This window comes from Lissotriton vulgaris, chromosome 2_1, assembly GCF_964263255.1.
Source record: "Lissotriton vulgaris chromosome 2_1, aLisVul1.2, whole genome shotgun sequence".
In the NCBI taxonomy this organism is placed as follows: Eukaryota; Metazoa; Chordata; class Amphibia; order Caudata; family Salamandridae; genus Lissotriton; species Lissotriton vulgaris.
Genome location: NC_141687.1, coordinates 886,046,900 through 886,069,768, shown reverse-complemented (window position 1 = coordinate 886,069,768; position 22,869 = coordinate 886,046,900). Strand labels below are relative to the sequence as shown.

General features: G+C 46.9%; 1 protein-coding gene across 2 annotated transcripts in view; it reads right to left on the bottom strand.

Moving 5' to 3' along the window:
* Nucleotides 1-22,869, bottom strand: part of STPG1 (sperm tail PG-rich repeat containing 1) — a 356,391-nt gene that overhangs the window by 276,602 nt on the left and 56,920 nt on the right. Inside the window, exon 2 of one of the 2 annotated variants that reach the window (XM_086956418.1) lies at nucleotides 18,043-18,143. The exons of the other annotated variant lie outside the window; for it this stretch is intronic. Coding sequence (XP_086812544.1) covers nucleotides 18,043-18,109 — 67 coding nt within the window. The 5' untranslated portion in view covers nucleotides 18,110-18,143. The remainder of the gene's footprint in view (nucleotides 1-18,042; nucleotides 18,144-22,869) is intronic. 2 annotated transcript variants of the gene reach the window in all.

Here is a 22,869-nt window from a genome sequence, read left to right as displayed (position 1 = left end):
ATGAAAGATTTTAGAAGCTACGTTCGTTTTGTGGCTTCTGCCCGAGGTATAACTGATTGAGCAGGAAAGGTTTAGGTCTGCTTGTTGTTTCTTGCAACCACTGCGGAGTGGCTTTTGTGTGGTGCTCACAAGTAACTTTACAAAAAGACCCACAAATATTCAGACGCAATGACAGACAGGCAGCATATCCCGTAGGCATGGACATTAAAACAAAGACTTGTAGGTGCTCGCTATGTCACAGTATCGGTGTTGTGTAATATCTGGTATTGCCTGTTTAGAAGTGCTGATACTCTTCTTTCAAATTAAGGAGGTGCAGCTACTCAGAATTAAAAAAATTGCGGCAAGAATTTTCAGTTCTATTAAGGACAAGGAGGTGATGATTACGCTTCTCTACCTTTACAGCACAAAATACAGCAGCCAATGAAAAAATGTTTTACATATAACATAAACTACATATTGTATTGTAATGTAGGTACATTTATATAGCGCACTATCACCCAAAGGGTATCCTGGCGCTTAGAGTTACCAATCAGCTATTGCGAATACTGCCCACAACAGTAGGGAGCTAATCTCTAGGAAACAGCCTCGTTTTCAGTGCTTTTCTGAAACTTGACAGGTTATTTATTAGTCTCAGTTCCAAAGAAAGGGCATTCCAAAGTGTAGATGCTGTGAATGAGAAGGATCTACCACCCATACGGACCCTAGTCACAAAGGGAACACAAATCAGATTAGCTGAGGAGGAACGCAGACATATGACAGGAGCGTACCATGTGAATTTCCTTTGCAGCATCTTTGGTCCAATTTTATGTATTGCTCTAAATACAATACAGAGTGCCTTAAATTGGACTCTTTGTGCAATGGGCAGCCAGTGTAGATCCTTTAAGGCAAGGGATGCGGAGGCTCTGCGTGGCCGGTTAAGTGCCAGCCTAGCAGCCATATTCTGCACTCTTTGTAGTTTTTTTATCAAGGAGGCAAGAGTGCCCAATAGGAGCGTGTTGCAATAGTCCATTCTGCTTAGGACGATACTCCGTACCACCTGAGATCTCGCTGCAAATGGTAGAAAAGGGAGTATCTTCCGAAGAGCCCGAAGCAGAGATAGACAGGTGATCACAGTTTTATTTACCTGGGAGTCTAATTGTAGATTATTGTCTAACATCACTCCTAAATTGCGCACTGTCTTAGCCAGCAATAAGGTATTATTAGCCGAATCTGGCCAAAAATCAGCAGGGAGAGGCCGCAGAGTTTTACCTGCAGTACAACACAGGACTTCCGTTTTTCCCCATTAAATTGTAATGAGTTTTCTTTCAGCCAGTCTGCAGTTCTGCGCATGCAGCTGTGAAATTTTTCTAAAGATACTGCTTCATTACCCCCAATAGAGAAGATAAGCTGAGTGTCGTACGCATAGTTAATTACATCCAAGCCATAGGATTTGATCAAGACAACGAGTGGACGGAGATAGAGATTGAACAAAACAGGGCTGATAGCCGAGCCTTGTGCGACCCCATGTTTAACGTCCCTATTCTGGGAGGTAAATGGTGGTAAGGTCACTACCTGCTGCCTGTTAGACAGAAAAGATTGCAGCCAGTCTCGTGCCTTACTCACCACTCCCATCTCCTCCAATCTCTTAACCAGGATCCGGTGGTTGACCATGTCAAATGCTGCTGAAATGTCAAGCAGCACTAGAAATACTGTCTGACCATTGTCAGCCTGCATTCTCAGATCATCCAAGACTGAGACCAAGGCAGTTTCAGTCCTATGTGCAGGGCGGAAACCAAACTGTACTTCGTCCAACATCTCATTATCTTCAACAAATATGGACAGGGATTTACTCACAACCTTCTCCAGGGTCTTAATAGGATACGGCAGCAAGGATATAGGTCTGTAATTAGAAGGACACTGGGGATCTAGAGTAGCTTTCTTTAGTAGTGGGGAGACAACCGCCTTTTTCCAGCAATCTGGAACTACACCACTAATTAGAGACTGACAGCAAATTTGATACAGATAAGGAATGAGTTCATCCCCAAACATATTCCATGACGCTTTGCCCATTAACCACTAATCATGGCTCAGTAGCCCATATAAGTACAGTCAACACCATCTTGAGAGCCTCTTTCTTTGCTCAGAACAGTCCATAAGAACTTAAACATCAGCGATAAACAACAGTAGCCAAAAGGAAAACGAGCGGGCATCATCAATTCGTGAGCAGCAGCTCAGCCAGCAACAGGAGTGCGAAGAGCAAACTCAGGGAATGACATTTGAACGTGTTCAATCCATCTTCTGATAGGAACCTATAAAAGAAACAAGGCGTCATAATAGCCATATACCCCAGAGGGATAAATACTGGTAGGGTAAACAATGAAAGAAGAACAGCCAAATCGTGACATTCCAAATCAATGAATGATATTCCTGGGAGGGATCATTTTCGCCTCCGTTTCCATAAAAGAATTGAAAATTCTTGGTAATGTCACCCACTTGTTTGTAATAACATTGCTTAACCCCTTCACTGCGGCGGCAATTCCGCCGCAGTGCTAGGGGATGGGGGGGAGTCGCACGGCTCACCTGCGCTTGTGACGGAACCGCTCCATCACGCACCTCGGGTGAGCTGTGCTAGTGACGAACAGTTCCGTCACGAACGCGCCCGCTCAATAGAACGCGCCGCGCAGGAGCGAAATCAGCACCGCGCAGGCGCGTCGAGCGGGCCGTGACGGAACCGTTCCGTCACTAGCACAGCTCACCCGAGGCGCATGACGGTTTCCGTTTTAAGCGCCAAAGGGGTTAAAAGTAGAATCAGATGACCAGTCAACCAATTTCATGATACCCTGAATAGTGGAGCCTAACATAAAGGATTTAGAGGCCATATCACCCCGAACAGTATGAGTTCTAAACACTTGAGTATCTATACCCGCCTCTGCCATCACTGGTTTTAACCACCTGGCTATAGTGGCCGATGACACAGGTTTAAAAGGTTTTTGTAAAGCAATCAACAACTAACCCGAGGTATCACTTCTCAATGTGTGCAGGGCCAGCTTTAGGGCAGTGTGACCTGTGTGGCTGCACTGAGCGCTGACCTGTGGAGGGGGTCCTGACCTGGGCGGGTCATGGGGTGCTGTCTTTAGCAATAACTAATGTTTGAAGAGATGAGGGGCACTTTTGCGCTGTGTTAGTGAGAGAATCTAAGGAGGCGGTCATGGTATGTGGGGGCACCAAAAACGATTGTCGCACTGGGTGCTACCAGTGGTAAAGCCGGCCCTGAATGTGTAAGCACATTCCTCTTAAGCTTTCAAGCATTTTACAACACACACTTTATCATTATTAGGAAATACATGATGCTCAATACACTTTGAAAAAGTTTCTGTCCTGCAGTAACTGTTTATGAAACTCCTTCAGAAGTAAATGCTCTATCTGCAATGTCCAGAACTCTGGCAACCGAAGTCCTTTTACTGAACATGAGACATAAGAGCATAGCTAGTTTAGCCGACAACTGTTTTCTAGACAATTGTTCATTACCCGGCCATCTTTCAAAAAGGTTTAAGACCAAAGTCATGCCCCATAAAATGGAATACTTAGACTTGGGAGAATTAGTAACCCTAATACCTTTAAGTAGTTTACAGATGACAGGTTGCATCCCAACAGACCTATCATTAAACTGTACATGTCTCGCTGAAATAGCAGAATGAAAATTGTTCACCAACCTGTATGATAAACCCTCAGCTGCTTTCTGAGACAGGAAATTCACTGTGTGAGGTACCTCTGCCACCATGGGATTCACGTGCCATTCCAAGAACTAACCCATCCAGCATCTCCATGCCGAAGAATGCCTCTTCCTGGTGGAGGGGGCCCAGTCCTGTTTAATGAACTCTGTAAGCACAATCTGAAAGCCTGGCAAATCCCACTGTTGCCGGAAAACCTCCAGGCCATCAGGAGCAACTGCTCCGATATTGCCATTGGATGCAGTTCCCCCTGAGGGTCCTGGAGCATCATCTGAGATCAAGGAAGAAGGATATGGAAATTGTACGTCAACTCAAAGAGGTCTGTGAACCAAGGATGTGTTTCCACACAGGGGTGACAAGCACCACCCCTGCTACCTGCAGCTTGATCCAAGTTGCTGCCCTGGAAATCATTGCGAATGTGGGAAAGGCATATTTCAGGTCCTTCGATTAATCCTGAGAAAAAGCGTCTGTTGCCTTTGACAATGGATCCGACCTCCAGCTAAAGTACTCGTCCAATTGGCTGTTCAGTGTGGAAGCAAAAAGGGCTACCTTATAGGGACCTCAAACATTCTGGATCAACCAGAACAGACAAGACTGGAGCTTCCAATCCCTGTAATCTATCAGGTACCTGGAGTTCCAATCCGCCACTTTGTTGAATTGTCCCGAATGTACTCACAGATATCTTGTGACTCAGGCAATAGTGCCAAAAGTCCTTGGCTATCTCCACCAGCAGGGACAATCTTGTGCCCCCTAACTTGCTGATGTACCTCATTGCCGATATATTGACCATCCTGAGGAGGATGCAACAAGACATATTCTTTGGGGGGGAGTCCTGAAGGCAAAGGACCCCGCCAGGCAATTGATATGGAGTTCTAACTCTCGGAGAGACCACCTGCCACCTGTTGAGATGTCTCCACAACACACTCCCCAGCCCCTACAGCTGGTGTCTGACCCTGTAACTACTATGGTTGAGACCCAAGGATGGCTCTGCCATTCCACGCATCCACATGTCCCAGCCACCATTGGAGCTCCACTCTCACTCTCAGAGTTACCTGATCTTTGTAAGCTAAGCCCTTTATTTAAATGCTGGATTTCTAACCTCTGAAGGGCCCTGTAGTGAAGAGGCCCCGGAAATATTGCCTGAATGGAGGAGGTTAGCAGAAAGACTAGGCGAGTCATTGCCTGCAGGGAGACTGACAGGAAAGGACAGATTTCAGTTCCTTTTTTATGTCCCGTAACTTGGTCTTGGGATGCTGCAGCTGAGCTGACAGAGGGTTGATCACAAACCCCAAGAAATCTATGGTCTGGGAAGGACAAAGGATTGATTTGGTCCTGTTGATAACAAATCCTACGTCCTGTAAATGAGATATCATCATCTGCAGATGTAGAGTGACTAACTCTTGCGAGTGCACCATGTTAAGAATGTTGTCTAAATTAATGATCATGAGTACTCCCTTCTCGTTCTAGTGGGCTATCACTGGCTTCATCATCTTGGTGATGCACCATGGTGCAGAAGAAAGCCTGAAAGTAAGGACCAAGTATTCCAGCTACCTGCCTCTCTACGGGAATTGAAGGAACCGCCTGTGTGGACCAAAGATGGGAGCAGATAGATAGGCATCTTTGAAATCCAGACGGACTATCCCATCGCCCTTCTGCAACAAGTCTGTCAGAAGATGAATACCCTCCATCTTGAAATGCCTGTAGTTGAACTACTGCAAATTCAGGACAAATCTGTGTCCACCCCCTGTCTTTCATACTAGAAAGATGTTGCCGCAGAAACCCTCAGGATGAGAATCGCAATAGGCCCCTGCTCACTTCTGCACCAAGTCTACTATTTCAGCATCTATAAAAGTGAAGTCTTGTAGAGAAAATTGTAGCTGTTGAGTGAGCCACTGTTGCCTGGGTGCCTGAAAAAACTCCAGCCAGAAACCCTGAATGGTTTGTATTACCCATGCATCCTGAGTCAAAAGACTCCAATTGCGAAGAAAGAGTTGTACTGGATCCCCCTATTGAGCCTCAGAGACATTGATGACCCTTACCTGTGGAATTCGAGTACTGGAATCCTGTTCTGGGCCCGCCTCTGGAAAGCGGTGCCTGGAAAAGCATTGTCTGGAATGGAAGAAAGTACCCATTCTTTTGGAGTCTTGACAGTCTCCTCGACCTTGGTAGTAGGGACTGCCTGGAGTGCTGCCCCTGCCTCGCCCGACCTGAGCAAAAAGCCTGCTTGGAACACCTTTTTGAGGTTGGATTGCGCCTTATCTAGGGTTGTAAACGTGGTAACAAATTTTGATATGTCCTTCACAAATTTGTCCTGGAAGAGCTATCCCTCAGCTAAGGGACCAGAGTCGGACAAAACTAGCTCAATCAAGTTTGTGTCCGTACGCATCAGAAGGGACTTACAGCTCTCAGAGGACATAGCACAATTGGAGTTTCCCAGTAGGCATATGGCTGTTGTTGTAATACTTTATTCGATATATTACATATCATAAAAGTACAAACATTTATATACATAAAATCAATGTACAAAAGTATTACATCCGTCATCATTTAAAAAGGCTAAAATCTATGTACAATAAAAAAGTAATGGTTACAGACAAAGTGCAATTAATCTAAGATTCATCTATGTGGGTACGGGGATCTGGTTATTAATATTGCTTGTCAGCCTGGTCCGAATGAACCAGGCACTAGCCAAATACTTTGCAATCCCGCAAACAATAAACAACGATGTAGTGTCCGATAGGAAAATACGCAAGGCAATCCTGAAATCTCTCACTCCCATCTCCCTACACACAGGTTTTAGCCATCTTGCTCTAGGGTGTTTATAAGCTTTACAAGCAAACAAGAAACGGGGCAGAGTTTCCCTCTTGCATGGGCACCCTGGGCAAGTAAGGTTGTGATCCCTCGCTCCTTTCCACCCCTCTGTGAACTTTTTGAGGGGGAGTATACCGTACCTCATCTTCAGGAAGAGGGATCTATCTCTCGGGATTTGGATATAATCCAAAAAAGGCTCCAACTTCCTCAATGGCTTATGTTCAAGGAATTGATTAGTTAGTTGGCCCCACTTTGTGCTTTTTAAATCCTGAGACTCAACCCACTCCCAATACATTTTCTTAACAATTTGTTTATGAGGTGGCGTCTGAGAATTCCAAGATTCTACCATTCCTAACTTCACAACTAACTGTCTCAGGGAACTTTACCATTTTATCTTGTTTGCCACATTCAGTTTAATCAGCTCGTCCAACACCCTAGCATAATTTGCTAATTCTGGGGTCCTTCTCAGGCGTACCCAAAATAGCAGTGGACGAAGGCGTACTATATCTGCGATTGAGCGTTTACTCATATCGTTGTACAGGGGTTTCAGAGGGGTTGAGAGGGGGAGTGATACTAAGTCTCTCACAAACTTATTCTCAGCTGTAACCAGATCTCTCGTGTTTTCATCTCCCCACAATTCAGAGCCATAAACCGCCGAGGCCAGCGCCTTCCCCTCATAAACCATGAGGGCTGATGCTATTGGCCTGCTAGTAGTCGCTCGCTGGTCTCTCAGGATAACTCCAGAAACCCTTTTCAGGTTTAAGAGCATCTAGCTCTAAGTGGGAGTCCCATTTCATGTTGTTGCATAGCCTGACCCCCAGATAGTCAAACTCTTCCACCACCTCTAGCATGGACCCATCTAAAGTAAGATGAACCTTCCTGGCTTTTCTTTGGTAGATAAAACCATCAGCTTAGTTTTTGTTGTATTAACTGTTAGCCCTCGCTCCTCGCAAAACAAACTAAAGCGGTCAAGCAGCTTCTGTAAACCAGATGGGGTTTTAGACATCAGGAGGGCAAAGAGTAGGGTTGGTGTTTTTTCCCCTGCCAGGACTAGGGCATCGGCATTGTCCTCCCTCAAATGGTCTACCACCCCATTTATAAAGAGGGAGAACAATGTCGGGGCCATAACACACCCCTGGCGAACCCCTCTGCTAACTGGCACCCTCTCTGTTAATTGACCTTGACTCCCCCACCGGACTCTGGCATAATTTCCCTCGTGGAGCCTATTAACCAACTGTAGTAAATAGCTCGGTAACCCCATGTCCAGCAAGACTGTCCACAACTTCTCGCGGGGGATTACATCGAATGAGGTTTTGAGATCGATAAAGGCAAGATATAGACTGCCCCTCTCGATGGACACAGTTTTCCAATACACTGCACAAAACCTGAAAACCTGGTCCATCGTGCCAACATTCCGCCTAAATCCCGCCTGATATCGTGTCAAGATGTTGTTATCGTCTAACCAGGTCCCTATTCTAGTTACAATGACCCTGCCAACTAACTTCTGAATTGTATCGATCAGACTAATAAGTCTGTAGTTGGCAGGGTCCTCCCTATCTCCTTTCTTATAAATGGTTACCACCTCCGCCCCTTTCCAAGTAGGCATATGACACAGTGGCTCTACCCTGCTAGGATTTCGGGGTCAAAAGGGGAAACAGTCTCTTAGGCAGCTAACGCCTTTTCTAGAATTTTTGGAAGGGGCCCTGTGACATCCAGCATCTTATCCTGACACCCACGCCAGGAGTGGTCTATGCCCTTCTGGGGATCCTTGGCAAACTTTTTCAGACATGTTAACATACTAAGGTTGATCTTGGAAGTTTCTGCAACGTTGTTGGGAAGGTCTAGTCTCGGACATTCCGCCCTAAGCTGATTGCAAACTTCTTTGTTGATCTTTTTGCGCAACTTATCATGTAGGTATTCTAACGCCACAAGAGCGGCGGCCCAGGCAAATGATCTTGGATGGAATATGTCCTCCAGGTTGAAGTTGAAGGGGTTGGAAGGGGAATGGGGAAAAACCAGAGGCCTAAAAGAGGTGGACTTTGTGGCCTTTTTGCGTCTCAAGGTGATATCGTGATCAGAATTAGTAGAATCTGTGTCTGTGTTTACCTTACGCTTGGACTAAGACTTTTTGGAGGGATAAGGGGCCAAACAGTATTCATGATCCCAAGAGAGCATTGGGAAAGGATGGACAAGGGGTCAGCATGAGGCCAATCAGATGACTTGGCTTTTGCCTTGCGAGGCGGATCAGTATTACCTTCTGTAGATTTCAGGGAAGTCTGCAGGTCAAACACATGCCATTTGGCAAACCTCTCCAAGTGGGCTGTAATGGGCTTCAAGGCAGCCACCAAAACCTGATAGACTGTAAGAGGGACTGCCGTCTCAATTGTCCTGTTGATAGACTGTTGCCCTAAAGCGTCCAGTGGGTCAACCAGATTGTCCTCTAAATGGTGCCCTTGATCCTCTTCATAGTAGGATTCATATTCCTCCTCCTCTTCAAAAGGCACCCACACAGTAATGATGGAAAATATGACGATTCATAGTCAAGTCTATGACAACGGATAATGAGGGGGGGCAACCCCAAGGGCAGAGGGAAAAGTGTTGTAATCAGGTTCCACAGCATTTGCTTTACTCAGAAATTATTGCAGGTCACCTGTACAGGGAGATTGGAAGCATCAGGGAGAGACAAGATGTAGAAAGTAAATGCTGTGTGCACTCCGCTCGAACCAAAGGGCAGATGCTCTATTATTACAGCCGAGCCTGCGACCAGACCGCACTGTCAATCAATAAATCAATCAATCAATGGTTTCTAAAGCGTGCTACTCACCCGTGAGGGTCTCAAGGCGCTATAGGTGGGGGGCAGCTCCAGATCAGTCGAGGAGCAAGGTCTTGAGGTCCTTCCTGGACGTGTGCAGGGTTGGGGAGCATCTGATGTTCACAGGGAGCTTGTTCCAGGTCTTGGCTGCGATGTAGGAGAAGGCTCTCCCGCCTGTCCTGTTTCTGCGGATGCGGGGGACCTCAGCCAGGACGAGGTTGGCGGAGCGGAGGTTCCTTTTGGGTACGTGGAAGGATACTCTCTCATTGAGGTATTTCAGCCCGATGTTGTTGAGGGATTTGTAGGCGTGGGTGAGGAGTTTGAAGGTGACGGGGAGCCAGTGGAGGTCTTGTAAGTGTTGGGTCATGTGTTTGTGACGAGTGTCCTGAGGTCGAGTCTGGCTGCGGCGTTCTTGATGGTCTGGAGCCTGTGTAGGAGAGTTCTGTTGATTCCGGCATATAGGGCGTTGTCGTAGTCCAGTATGCTGGTTAAGAACGCGTGGGTGACGGTCCTTCTGCAGTCGGGGGGGATCTATTTGAATGTCTTGAGGAGGATGTGCAGGCCGTTGAAACTAGTGGAAGCAACGGCGTTTATCTGTTGGTCGATGGAGAGGGAGGAGTCGAGAATGATGCCGACGTTTCGTGTGTGGTCTGTGGGGTTTGGTGAATGCCCGAGGGCGAAGGGCCACCAGGTGCTGTCTCAGACGGAGGTGCAGGGTCCGAGGATGAGGGCCTTGGTCTTCTCTGAGTTGAACTTCAAACCGCTGTCTTTCATCGAGGCTGCCAAGTTCTTCATTCCTTCCTGGAAGCAGAGTCTGGTGTCTTCTGCATTTTTTGTGAGTGAGGGGATGAGCTGGGTGTCGTCGGCGTAGGATACAATGCTGAGCTCATGCTGTCTGATGATGGTGGTGAGGGGGGCCATGTAGATGTTGAAGAGTGTGGGGCTGAGCGATGATCCTTGGGGTACTCCGCAGTTGATATCGGTGGGTTCGTATAGTAAGGGAGGGAGTCTGATCCTATGGGTTCTGCCGGAGAGAAAGGATTGGATCCAGTCGAGGGCGGCTCCTTGTATCCCTGCGTCGTGAAGTCTAATTGCGAGCTTGTGATCTGAAACAGTGTCAAAGGCTGCGGAGAGGTCCAGAAGGATGAGGGCTGCAGTGTGTCCGTGGTCGAGTAGCATGCGGATGGCATCAGTGGCGGCGAGGAGGGCGGTCTCGGTGCTGTGGTTGCTGACGAATCCAGAGTGGGAGGCGTCTAGGTTGGAGGTCTCTTCAATTAAGGCAGTCAGCTGGGCGTTTACGAGTCTCTCTGTGACTTTGGCCGTGAAGGGGAGGAGAGAGATAGGCCGGTAGTTTTTTAGGTATGGAGGCTCAGCCGTTGGTTTCTTGAGGAAGGGTTTCACCTCTGCTTGTTTCCCGTCAACTGGGAAGATGCTGGACTTGAAGGAGGCATTGATGGTCCATCCTAGTTCGGATGTGATGGCGGCGGAGGCCTTGTGGAATATGTGAGGTGGGCAGGGGTCCGTTGGGGCTCCTAAGTAGGTTTTCTTCATTGTTGCTGTGGTGTGTTCGATGGTGGTGGGATTCCAGGTCATGATGGTTGGCTTATCGGTGGAGTTGGGGGGGGGGGTGTCCAGCATCTGTTCGCTGAAGTTGTCGTAGAGGACCTTGATCTTCAGATGGAAGTAGGAGCTGAGCTTGTCGCAGAGTTCCTGGAAAGGTGTGAAGTCCGTGGCTTAACTGGGGGGTTTTGAGAACTGCTGTATGAGGTTGAACAGTTCCTTGGCATTGTTCACGTTGGTCTGGACTTTGCCTCTTATGAAAGTCCGTTTGGTGTCTCTTATGCGCTGGTGGTATTTCCTTCAGGGCGCTCCGGTGGTTGTTCCGTACTTCTGTGGTTTTCTGGTTTCACCAGGTTTTCTCTAGGCATCTGCAGGAGCGTTTGGCTTCTTGTAGCTCTGTGGTGAACAAGGATGCCTTCATAGGGCGTTGTTTGGAGGGGTGCGAGCTTGTCGGCGCAGCGGGAGACCCAGCGGTGAAATTCCATGGCTGCGGAGTTGGTGTTGGTCGTGGCGCTGGGGGGGGGTTGGAGGTTGGTGTTGAGGTGTTCCTCTGTGACCTTGCTCCAGTTCCTTCGTGGCGGGTGCTGGAGGGCTTGGGTGAGGTTGTGGTGTTGAAGGTGAAGTGGACGCAGTGGTAATCCATCCAGAGCGGACCTTAGTCCCTCCCGCGAAGATTGGGTCGAGGGTGTGTCCAGCTCTGTGAGTGCACGTGTTGACCAGCTGCTTCAGTCCGAGGTTGTCAAGGAGAGTGGTGGAGTCTGGGTCATTGCAGTTGTCGAGGTGGAAATTCAGGTCCCCTTGTAGAATTTAGTCAGTGGAGGTGATGGCATAGGGTGCGGCGAACTCGGCGATGGTAGTTGCTGACTGGGTACGAGGTCCCGGCAGTCAGTAGATGAGGGTGCAGAGTAGCATGGTCCTGGGGCTGGTACGGATCTAGAAGTGGAGGTGTTCTGTGTTGGAGTGGGGGGCCAGTCGTGCTGTATGTGGAGAGTCGGAGTGGGGGTTTGTGTGCAATGGCGATTCCTCCTCCTGGGCAGTGGGGTGCGGTCCTTTCTCTGGATCTTGTATTCGGCAGGGATGGCCGTGGCGATGTCAGGTGGAGGTGGCGTTGGTCCAGGTTTCCGTAAAGAAGGCAACGTCGAACGAGAGGGTGTAGAAACGGTCCCAGATCTATATGGGGTGTTGGTGCAGGGAGTGCACGTTGAGGAGGATGCATGTCAGGGTTTCGGAGGTGCGTGCATCAGGCAGGCCTTCAGCAGATGTGGGGGTTTTCTCGATGGTAAAGGATCTGTGGCAGTATCTGCACGAGAAGTGTCCATGGGTGGTGTCTTCCGGGATTAAGTGCGTGGAGGGTATTAACTCGTAGTGGTAGTGTCTAGGAGAAACAGGGTTCCGGACGCTGGTTGCAGTCGGGTCGCAGATGGGCGCAGACGGGCTTGCCTTAGGCGCGCTTTCGGGGCGGCAACGGCGCGCGGATGCCATTAAGTGGGTGAGGGGGGCGGGACTAGAGATAGGGAGGCGGGGGCTGAGAGGGGGGAGGGGCAGCAATGGCTGGAAGGCTAATGGAGTGAGCGAAGCAAGCAAGGAAATGAGAGGAATAAAAATAAAATAAAGTTAAAATACCCAATGAGGAAGAGTAAAAACAGGAACCAGGAGAATATGGCAGAAGCCAGTGAAACCGGGAACCAGTGAGCGGGAGCGACACCAGGCGGAGCTGGGGCCTGAATCACCTGTGCGTCCGCGGCGGGCTGCCAGGGCGAACCCTGCTGGAGGGAGGGCTCAGCAACTGGGCGCTGTGCCAGAGGAGCGGAGCTGCTGGGGGGAGTGCTGGCCTGGACCGGAGGTCAAGGCTTCACACGCGCTCCCCCACAGCGGCCGTCATTAAGTAGGGGAGGGGAGCGGGACTGGGGTGGGGTGGGGGCCGCGGGGGCAGCAGTGGCAGGAAGGCTAATAGAGAGAGCAAAGCGAGCAAGAAAATTAGAGGAATAAAAATAAAATAAAGTTAAAGTACCCAATGAGGAAGAGTAAAAATAGGAGCCAGGAGAATATTTCAGAACCCAGTGAAACGGGGAACCATTGAGTGGGGGGCGACATCAGGGGGAGCTGGTGCCTGGATCGACTGTGCATCCGCGGCGGGCTGCCGGCACGAACCCTGCTGGTTGGAGGGCCCAGCAACTGGACGCTGTGACAAAGGAGCGGAGCTGCTGGGGAGAGTGGTGGCCTGGACCGGAGGCCAAGGCTTCACAGTGAAGGCTTTGCTGTGAAGGATTTTTAAAATTAGCACGGTGCTGAGCGTTAAAGGAATGCGCTGGCGAGGAGGAGTTGCATGAGGACTGTGTATAGCCCAGATGGAGCTTAAAAGTAGCCCAATTGGGCTATGCACGCGCACCAGGCTCATTAGCTCAGGCCTGATTAAGGGAGGCGGCGAGTAACAGAAACAGTCAGATAGAGCTGCGTCAGGTCCAGAATTGATTTTCTGGAACAGGAGAACCTCACTGTGTGCCACAGCCAGCCAAAGAATGTGCGCACCCTCTCCCGGTCGCGAGGGCTGGGAACGGGACGCAATAGACAACCCCCACAGGGTTGAAAATGGGTGCAAAGGTATGCAACAGCGCATGAAAACTACTCCATAACACCGTTATGTTGATAAGAAATACACAATGAGAATAAAGCATATGTCAAGAAATACAGAGGCACTTATCTTGACTGCCAAGCAGCAAAGAAAGAGGCTCTCAAGAAGGTGTTGACTGTACTTGTATGGGCTGCTGGGCTATGATTGGTGGGTAATGGCAAGGCATCATTGAATATATAGACTATGTTATAAGTTTTTTCATTGGCTGCTGTATTTTGTGCAGTAAAGAAAGAGAAGCGTAATAGGAGCCTCCGGTCCTGAAATAGAATCTGGAAGTACCTGCTCATTTAAAGCCTTACCCATGTGCACACACAACTAGAACCACAAAGAGGCAACCACACTCACCAACATCATATGTACAGGTTCAATAAGGGGGACTGACAAAAACAGGCATGCTGTCACAAATGTATACACGTAGGTGAACAGATGAATGATTGGTTGTGGGTTTAAGAAGGAACAAATAGATGATGGGTGGATAGGTTTGTGTGAGTAATGAAAAAGAAAGGAGGATCGATGGGTATAGTGGTGTGGGTGAAAGCATACATGGCTTTGGTGGGTAGATGACAGATGGATAAATTACACATATTTTCACATTTTTGTAGGGTAATCTCTGCAGGAGTTCCATGTGGCTTTTCCAGAGCATTTGTGGACTCTCTTCAACAATATGGCTCAATCTATAACTTTACGTCAGGGAGCTGCTGGTTTTATGTCAACTGGATTGTTGCCTCTCGGAGGAGGAAATTATCTCTGAGGTTTAAGAAGGAGTAGAAGGTAATGTCAGTTTACTCTTTGGTATCTCTCTCAAGCAATCACCTAAAGCGAGTGTTCAATGATTTCAGTTTCCAAGCCTTTTCAATTATTGGCCCCACAAAAATGTTCATCTGCAAGTACCACAGTAGTCTAGTTTGCACACATGCTCATTTCTTAGCTTCTGGTTCCTATCACACAGATGCGGTTGTGATATCCATGTTCTGTATGCTCGTTCAAACCTTGATCTCTGTTGTGTCGTCACACTTACATAAGCCTGCAGTGCACTTCTAACTGAAGATTGTTCGCCTTGTGAATAAATACCAAAGCAGTACCTCCCAAGATGAGGAGTCTGTCGAATGGATCAACTAAAAAAGTCCTGCAGGACTGAACGGGCAAAGTGCCCATCCCACAGGACTTGGCTATCACAGCTGTAGCGCTTTGTGAACGTGTGAATTTACACCCATAGCACAGCCTGTCAGATTTCCAAAATGGGGGCAATATGTGCTGTCTCTGTAGTAGCACCCTTGAGTGTGGTCATATTAGCTCTCAGACTCTCCGGAGTCTGCTTCTTGGCCCATGCATAGCAGATCTTAATACAGAGGGTTATTCATCTCAATATGGTTCTTTTCTGCACTATCTTACCCTCCTTTGCCAAGAGAACCCCACTAAGAGTTGTACGTCCACCCAATATCCTTGGTAAAACCGATGTAAAAATTTAAAGCATTTCTAGGGTACAAATGATGGAGTCTCTCCTCTTCTTTTGAGGGGTGCAAGGAACTAAAGAATGCCAGAAGAGTGATGGTCTGGCTGACAAGAAACATAGTTGCAAACATTGGTAAAAAAGCTGATCTTCTCCACAAGACTGGTTTGTCCGAGTCTAGGGTGTTGTATGAAGGCTGAATGGACAGAGCTTGACACAAGATGAGCTGAGTTTATTGCAATCAGAAAGACTATTTTAACAGTCAAGAAATGCAATGGACAGCTGTGCATTTGTGCAAATACTGTATACATAAGACATGAGAGAACCAAATTAAGGTCCCACTGTGGCAGCAAAAAGAGAGGGGGTGGGAACATTTGAACTAAAACTGTAAGAAAACTTTAAGAAAGCACACTACAACTGGTGATATAAACAAGCTCAGCTGGTCCGGCAAATGCTAAAAAGCCAAAAGGGCAGACAAATTACTCTAACGGTGCCTACGGCAAGTCCTTGCTGGGCTAAAGATAGCATCAAAAAACAAAACAGCCGACAACTGTGCTTGAAAAGACTTTGGGTCTCAGTTAGATCTTGGCGGGACTCCCGTCGTCCTTATGTGGCACCGATTACAAGTTCAGCCCGCCATATTTAGATGTGGGCTCGTTGAACCTCAGTCTGCGTCAATAGACTGTATTTCGTTGCATATGCAATGCACCTCTGTTGTTGCGGTTGACTTCTCTACTGCCTAACAGTACTCCTTAGCCGTCAGGCCGAAGGATTTGTGCCAAGCCTATTTATATCTCCCGTTGTGCTGGTGATGGATTCTTGATGGATTAAGTCCCTGGTGGAGTGAAGAGTGGTAAGTACTACTTATTAATGTGTCACTACACATATTTGTTGAGTTTGCTTCAAACATATATGTAAGCAATGTGTTAGGCCACTTTTGTTACATATAGTATAGCACACAAACAACATACACACGCTATTGAAAGTACAACTACAGGCACCGCAGCACAACACCCACAACCACCATAACAAACAAATATTTTTTAAGTGTCAATACAGGTTTTAGATCAAGGGGTTCTTGAGTCATTTTGCTGAAGCCATTCAATGGTCTAAATGCCCCTCCACCATGAAGGTTCACTCCCATCATTAACAAGCTTTTCAGAATTGGTGTACATCAGTCATAGATTCTGTTCAGTCTGGTCTTCTCTTCGCAGGTCAGTTCTTCAATTCATTTGAGAAGGTTTTGAGAACTATTCAGCAGTTTCTACGTGGAGTACCCTTCAGCCAAAAATTGAGAATGCAATGCTTGCCTTTAGAGTTTTGAAGGAGTTTTCCTTGTCTAGTCCTGGGTTCAACCCCTCATGATTCTATAGAATTTGCCTAAGTTTTAAGGTCTTTCGCTCTTTGAATCTGTGCATATTACATTTTTGATAATGAAGGTTGTATTACTAGTGGCTATGACCACTGCCAATGGGACTGGCGAAGTAGGAGTTTTATTGTGCCGATACTCCCCTATGTGAGAATTCATGAGGATGGGGGGGTCATTAATAAACCTGATCCAGAGTTTCTCTCCAAGGTTGCATCTGTGGATCTAATGAATCGGAAGTTTGATTTGTTGTCTTTTACTTTTCCTGAATTTCAATGCCACGCTTTATTTTACTCTTGGGGTGTCAGCAAAGCTATTCATTTGGACCGGTCCAGTCCTTTTTGCAAGCAAGAACAACTTTTTGATCCTTTTGGGTTGGTGGGACAGGGCTAAAGGATATGCTCCATTTAATTTGTAGTTGGATAGATTCCATGCATAGCGCCGAGACGCCCACGGGCACGCGCTGTATAAATCTCAAAAATAAATAAATAAATCTTGCTTATTTCTCATTAAAAAATACCTTGCCAGGGCCATTCAAAGCAGACTCATCCAAGGTACGGTGGCGCTTGGGTGGACACTCAGGTAGTGTCATTACCTGAAATTTTCAGGGCAGCAACTTGGGCTTCCCCATATACATAGCCCTATGAAAGACTTGGGGAAAACATGCAGGAATCGGCATGGAAACAAAGATTCCCATATGTTATTACCCAAAATCGGTTAAACTCAGTTATTCACCAGGAAATAACATGAACAACTGTAACAATAAATTCAGAGTGGTGGTAATTCCGGGGCACTCATACTCGAGGCCTAAGAGGTTTACTATGATTGTGTGACCACAGTTCATCACCAAGTCACTCTTAATAAGAAGGCACATATTGCATCCGCCCACAAATGAATAATAAATGGCTTCCAATAGATCTACTACCTATGAAAAGGCAAAGTGAGTACACTGGCATTAGGATTAGGCTAAAACTGTGAGCAGGTAGCAAATAGGAGTTCTATTAGTATAGAGTCGAGAGAGTTCAATACATATGTCCAAGACTGTGGGATCCAAACCAGATATTCAGGATATCCCATAAGATAGACTTACAGACAAAAAAACTAAATGGAAACCATTTTTGTTCGCCATTGGCATTCTGAAAATCTGGCATGGATTTATGTCTGCTTGACTTTGCATTGCATACCCTTGTACTAGGCTTGAATCCATGGCTCCCATCCTCAAGGTTAGATACGAAACCCCCAAGGAGAACAACAAAGCCTGATATTTTTTGGAGCTTTACTTTGCTAATTATACACTACCTTCTCGTTGAAGGGAACTCATTCAAGAAGGCAGCAGGAGTGACTTTAATGTGATTCTGTCCCTGGCATCATTAGAGTATTCTTGCCCTATAGGGGTGACATGAATCAATCCATAGGGACGCAAGCCTGGTCAGTGTACACAGCTGTTGGATGACCATGTCTAGCATTTTCAAAAGGGACATTGTACAATGTGGACCGAACACCCTAAAAAGCATCGAGTTTCAAAGATTGATACTGATTTCTGACACATATGAAACCAACAGAAAAGCCAAGAGATTGGCAACACAAGACAAGGCAGCTTCTAGCATGCATCATATTACTACTGATGTCCCCCTCTTGATGCTGAGGAGTAAGAGTGCATCTTTTAAGAGAAGTCAAAAGATCTGAAATAGGATACATTACCTTTCAGAAGTCTTCCTTGAATCTGATTAAAGCGCGGAAGAACACATTCCGATCCAGGTGTCATCATGTCACAGCAGTGTTAGGACACCTCAAGAGGTTGTCTAAAGAAAAGTAATTAGCATTCTTCAACGGGCTCTTGAATAAAAAATCTGAAATTATAACATGGTTTTTAGTTGTGTAGGGGCAGTTATAAAATGAATGATCTACTGTAAGTTACAACAAGGTTGTGCAACCTATCTATGAAGGTGACACACGTGCAATCACAGAGCTCCAGAAACAGTGCAAGCAGAATTGCCAAGTGGGTCCTGGCCCTCAGGGGCACCATTATGTATTCCTGGATTTTGAGCCAACATCACTTAGCACTGGGAAGTGAAGGACTGGTCTTGTTCCAGTATTGATTAAAATGCATTGGTTGGGAAAGGTGATCATCCGGTTGACATGAGGCCAGTTGGCAAATCTCAGCGTTCTCCCTAGATTCCCAATATTCTTTCAGATCAAATAACATTATCCACGACGATTATGTTTTCCTCTAGATTTAGTGTGAAGCTGCCTTGATAACAAAATAGGCATGTGGTAGAAGTTGCAGTACTTTGCACTGGCTGGTGTTGTGGGTCCTAATGTGGTGATCTTGGGATCAGGATAGGAAGACTGCATGTGGCTGCGGCCTACCCTTGGTCAGGAGCAATAACTCAGGCCCTTGCAGCGCGGGTGGGCCCTCAACCTTCATGCCCTCTGCCAATTCCACCTAGGCCTATGAATATCTCTGAGACCTGGGAGCGACAGGTGCCCTTCACCACCTTCTGTAGTGGGACCCCATCAGAGAGCGTTATGCCACTGACATTGATGGAAAGGTGTTTAAAAGGTTACCAATGAGTACACATTTTGGAAGAGGGTGAATGCTTGTGGCTTGCCTGCATGGAGTGATAAATTAGTGTCAGAGCAGTACATAGGCATATGTCATGGCACGCGATGCATGCGTGGTTCCCTTTGACATGAATAAATATCAGTGTAGCTAAATGATATGCACCTGTGGCTGCCATGCATGAAGTGCATGATGAATGAGGGGCCGTGCAGAGGCAAGATATTTGGATATGGACTAGCCTGCATGAATTGGCCCCCTGTGTAGTGAGTGAGGTGACTATTTCTGCCAATGCAGCTTTAAATTCCCTGGCTGCTTTTTTCTTCTGTGGTCCATGAGGTACAATGCAGGAAGAGGGTGTTTGGGTGTTGTCGACCACAGATGAAAAGTGATGTGTTGAGCTTCCTGTCTTTGTGTTGTGTTGATAGGGGGTGGGTGGTATCTTCTTCTTCCATAAAGAAGGAGTAGTGTTGAATCCCTGGGTGTTTGCCCGGTCATGACTGAGTGAGTGACTGATGATGTTGTGGACTGTGTTCTGACTGCCCTGCATGTACAAGCTGTTAGAAACTTTGAGGGGGAGGTAAGTCAGCTCCATGTTGGGCATGTGTGTATATTGTATCCTGTTCAGATGAGCATCTTGCAGCTATAAAAAACAAAATCAAGTTTCCTATGTGACTGAAATTGTGTAGGCAAAAAATGTTGGTGATCTATTGTATGCCGGAAATCCAGTTGGTCTTGTCAGCCTATTTTTGTTGAGCAGGGTGCAAGGTAGAATGTCCCATCCTTGCCTCTACCTCAAGGTGCCACCATGCGAAGGAGGACTCGGCTTCTAAATCTATGCTCCACACTGTGGGCCTGATTCACAAAGGGTTTTTGCACTCGTGGCGGAGGCCCCACAGTCATGGTGGGGGCCCCGCACTCATGCGGGAACTCTGCATTGCAGTTTCTTTTTGCAGAGGTCCCGCCACAAAAACGGGCACCCGCCACGACTGAGGGCCTCCGCCACAAGTGCAAACGCCCTTTGTGAATAAGGTCCACTGTGTTCAAGACTAGAGTTGTACATGAGAGACTCTGCAAACTGCTACTTCAACAATGACCCCACCCATACTACCTGCAGGTTCACTTCACGAATAAGAGTTTCAATGTTTGCCATCACTACACAATTACCTTACTCACGTCCTGTGACATCCTACTCTCCATCTCGGATGCTATAAAACCGTCATTTTCCAGTTCCAAATAAAAAAGAAAACATGCGTTTAGGTTTGAATGGTGTGTGGCCTAAAACAATTAAAACAGAAATCCCATACTGGGTGGAATGTGCTGATGGAGGTACTGATGAGCAGGAACTCAGCATAACACATCTAAACTGCTTTCTTCTTTAAATGAAACAAATTACAGTGAGTGTTTCCGTAGGCCTTTGTCCTGCCCCATGCACCCATCACATCTATTGGATGATGTGAACAGACAGTCTCTGACATCAGTGCCCACGTCCCCCAATCACAATAGACAAGCCGTGATGTCACAATCACGCTGTTGGCTCAGAGTCCGAGCCCTGCCTCAGCTTGCCTTGAACACCTGTAGGTTGGGTTGCAGTCCTTGAGCCTGCTCTCCTGAGTGTCCAACTTCCTGTCTCATTCTGGCACAAGACTCGACTCTGAGGGCATTAGACTCCTCTCTGAGCTCTAATCAACAGCATATCTGTGCCTAGGCTCATGAGGTAGTCTTCAGTCAACAAGGCTTTGCAGTCAAACTTAAGATTTGTTTCCAGCCTTCAGGCTCTCCTGGCTGTGGGACTGCGGCAGGGTTTCAGATCAGTCTTTTCCAGCCTCAAGCCTTGGTAAGATTGTTCCTTCATTCAGACTCTAAATTAGTTGTTTCTGCTTGAAATGTGAGCGATACTCACCTGGCCCATTTCTCCTGGGGCACTGCTTCTACAGCAGGAGCAGTGGCATTGGGGACCAAAGGCCTGGGGGGCCCTCTGAACTCTAATTATTGCTATATTTTATCAAACAAACAGTAGCCAGTAGGCCTATTTTCTTCTTTGCACTTGAGCCCATGACATGCTGGCTACACTACTGCATTTCTCGTCTAGCCTCCAGTGCTCTTCCACATTTCTGCACTTTAACTGTGAAGTCAAGCTTGAGTACTCTGTCCCAGGCCTGTAACTGAAGGAAGTTGTCCTTTTCTCCTTCTGTAGCCAGTCCCCCTCAATACCTGAAAGATAATTATTCTGTGACACAACCTGAATAAAAACTATTAAAGGTAACAAAAGAAAAAATACAGAGCTACAGTGGACAACATAATGGTCAGTTAAAATAACCAAATACGTATATCTTAACACAAACTGCTCTTTCTGCAAAACAGGTCAAAGGCCATAAATGAGAGTTTCTGTACTCTGTAGAAGAGCAAAAGAGGCTGACGTAGTCGAATAATTCCTTCACCTGTAAGTCTACATTGCGTTCTAACTGTTGACTCATCCTTAAAGATCTTCAACATATCCCGGCAAGCCAAACACATTTTAAAAAGGTACGCATGACCTATTTTGGGTGGAGTATATGGTGGATCAATCAATAATTGTTTGCTAAGCGTGACTACTCACCTGTGAGGGTGTCAAGGTGCTGGGGGTACCGATGGGTGTTGAGGATCAGTTGAAGAGCCAGGTCTTGAGATCCCTCCTGAATTAGATAAGCGACTGAGATAGCCTGAGGTGGAGAAGCAGGGTGTTCCAGGTATTGGAGGTGAGGTAGGAGAAGGACCTTCCTCTGGTATGGCCTCCAGTCAATGACAAACCTTCCAAATTAATTGATCCCACTGAGCTATGGTGGTAGTTCAGTATAAAAGCTGTTCAGGTGAAAGAAGTGATATAAATTAGGCAAAACTCACAAGTGTCTCAACTAAGTGATCTGCGGGTGCTCCCGTTTCCCAGTTCCTTGTGTGAGTAGCTCATCTGTTTGGTTTTTAGGTTTTGCCAACAGACAGCTTTTATCTATCTTTTGTCGAAAGACCTTTAGTGCAGTGGTGTAGCAAGGGGGGGCGGAGGGGGCAGTTCGCCCCAGGCGGCAGGAGTTTTGGGGGTGGCGGCACGCCCCCCCCTCCATGCGTTTGCCGCGGGTGGCAATCGCAGGAATATCACCAGCACCTCCCCCAGCTCTTACGCCTGTGGCTAGCTAGGCCACTGCTTTAGTGGTATATACCAAGAACAAGCAGTGAGTTTAGAGCCAGCCTATAGCTTAATATTATTTGGCTTCTTATTCAAAGGCTTTCCTTCTTGTTTTATTCGTCCCTCTCCTAGAGCAGAGCTTCTTTACTATCCTTTTGATTGGATGACTTGTATTTAAATTCAGGGAGCGACTTTTTTTTCTTTAAGTACCCCATGGTAGTGCATATGTTTTCCAGCTCTCTCCCTCTGTGCTGCTTCCGCCACCCTTCCTCGAATACCTCCTACGCTCTCTGTCTCTTTATTTTCCCCACCCCCAGTTTGTCCATTGCTTCCCACAAAACTCTCTGGCTCTCCCTTCCTCACTGCCTCCATCACTTCTGTTGCTACTGCTCCCTCTCCATGTATTTACCTTGTGTTCACTTATCTCGCCAGTGCTTCTGTTATTGCTCCCTTGCCTCTTCTGTCGTGGTCTTTAAAAAAAAAGTTTCTTTGTACATTTTTGTAGGGGCTGGCAGCTGCCATTTGCGTACGGGCCACTCCTTTTTTGAAATGCACTAATGTACTTGTATACATTTGCTTCTTTGTTGATGGTCGTCTGGCCCTATTGTTGCTACCCTATCTCTCCATGGTGATCCTTACTTGAGAAAAGTTTATTTTTATATTTTTTGTAGGGCCTGTCAGGACATTCCTAATTTAAAATGTGACCCGGTTAATTTGTTTTTCTTTTATTTACTGTTCCATGATTTGCATTATGGAATAGCAAATAAAAAAATGAACAAAATGGCAGTCTCATTGTGCATAAGTGCAC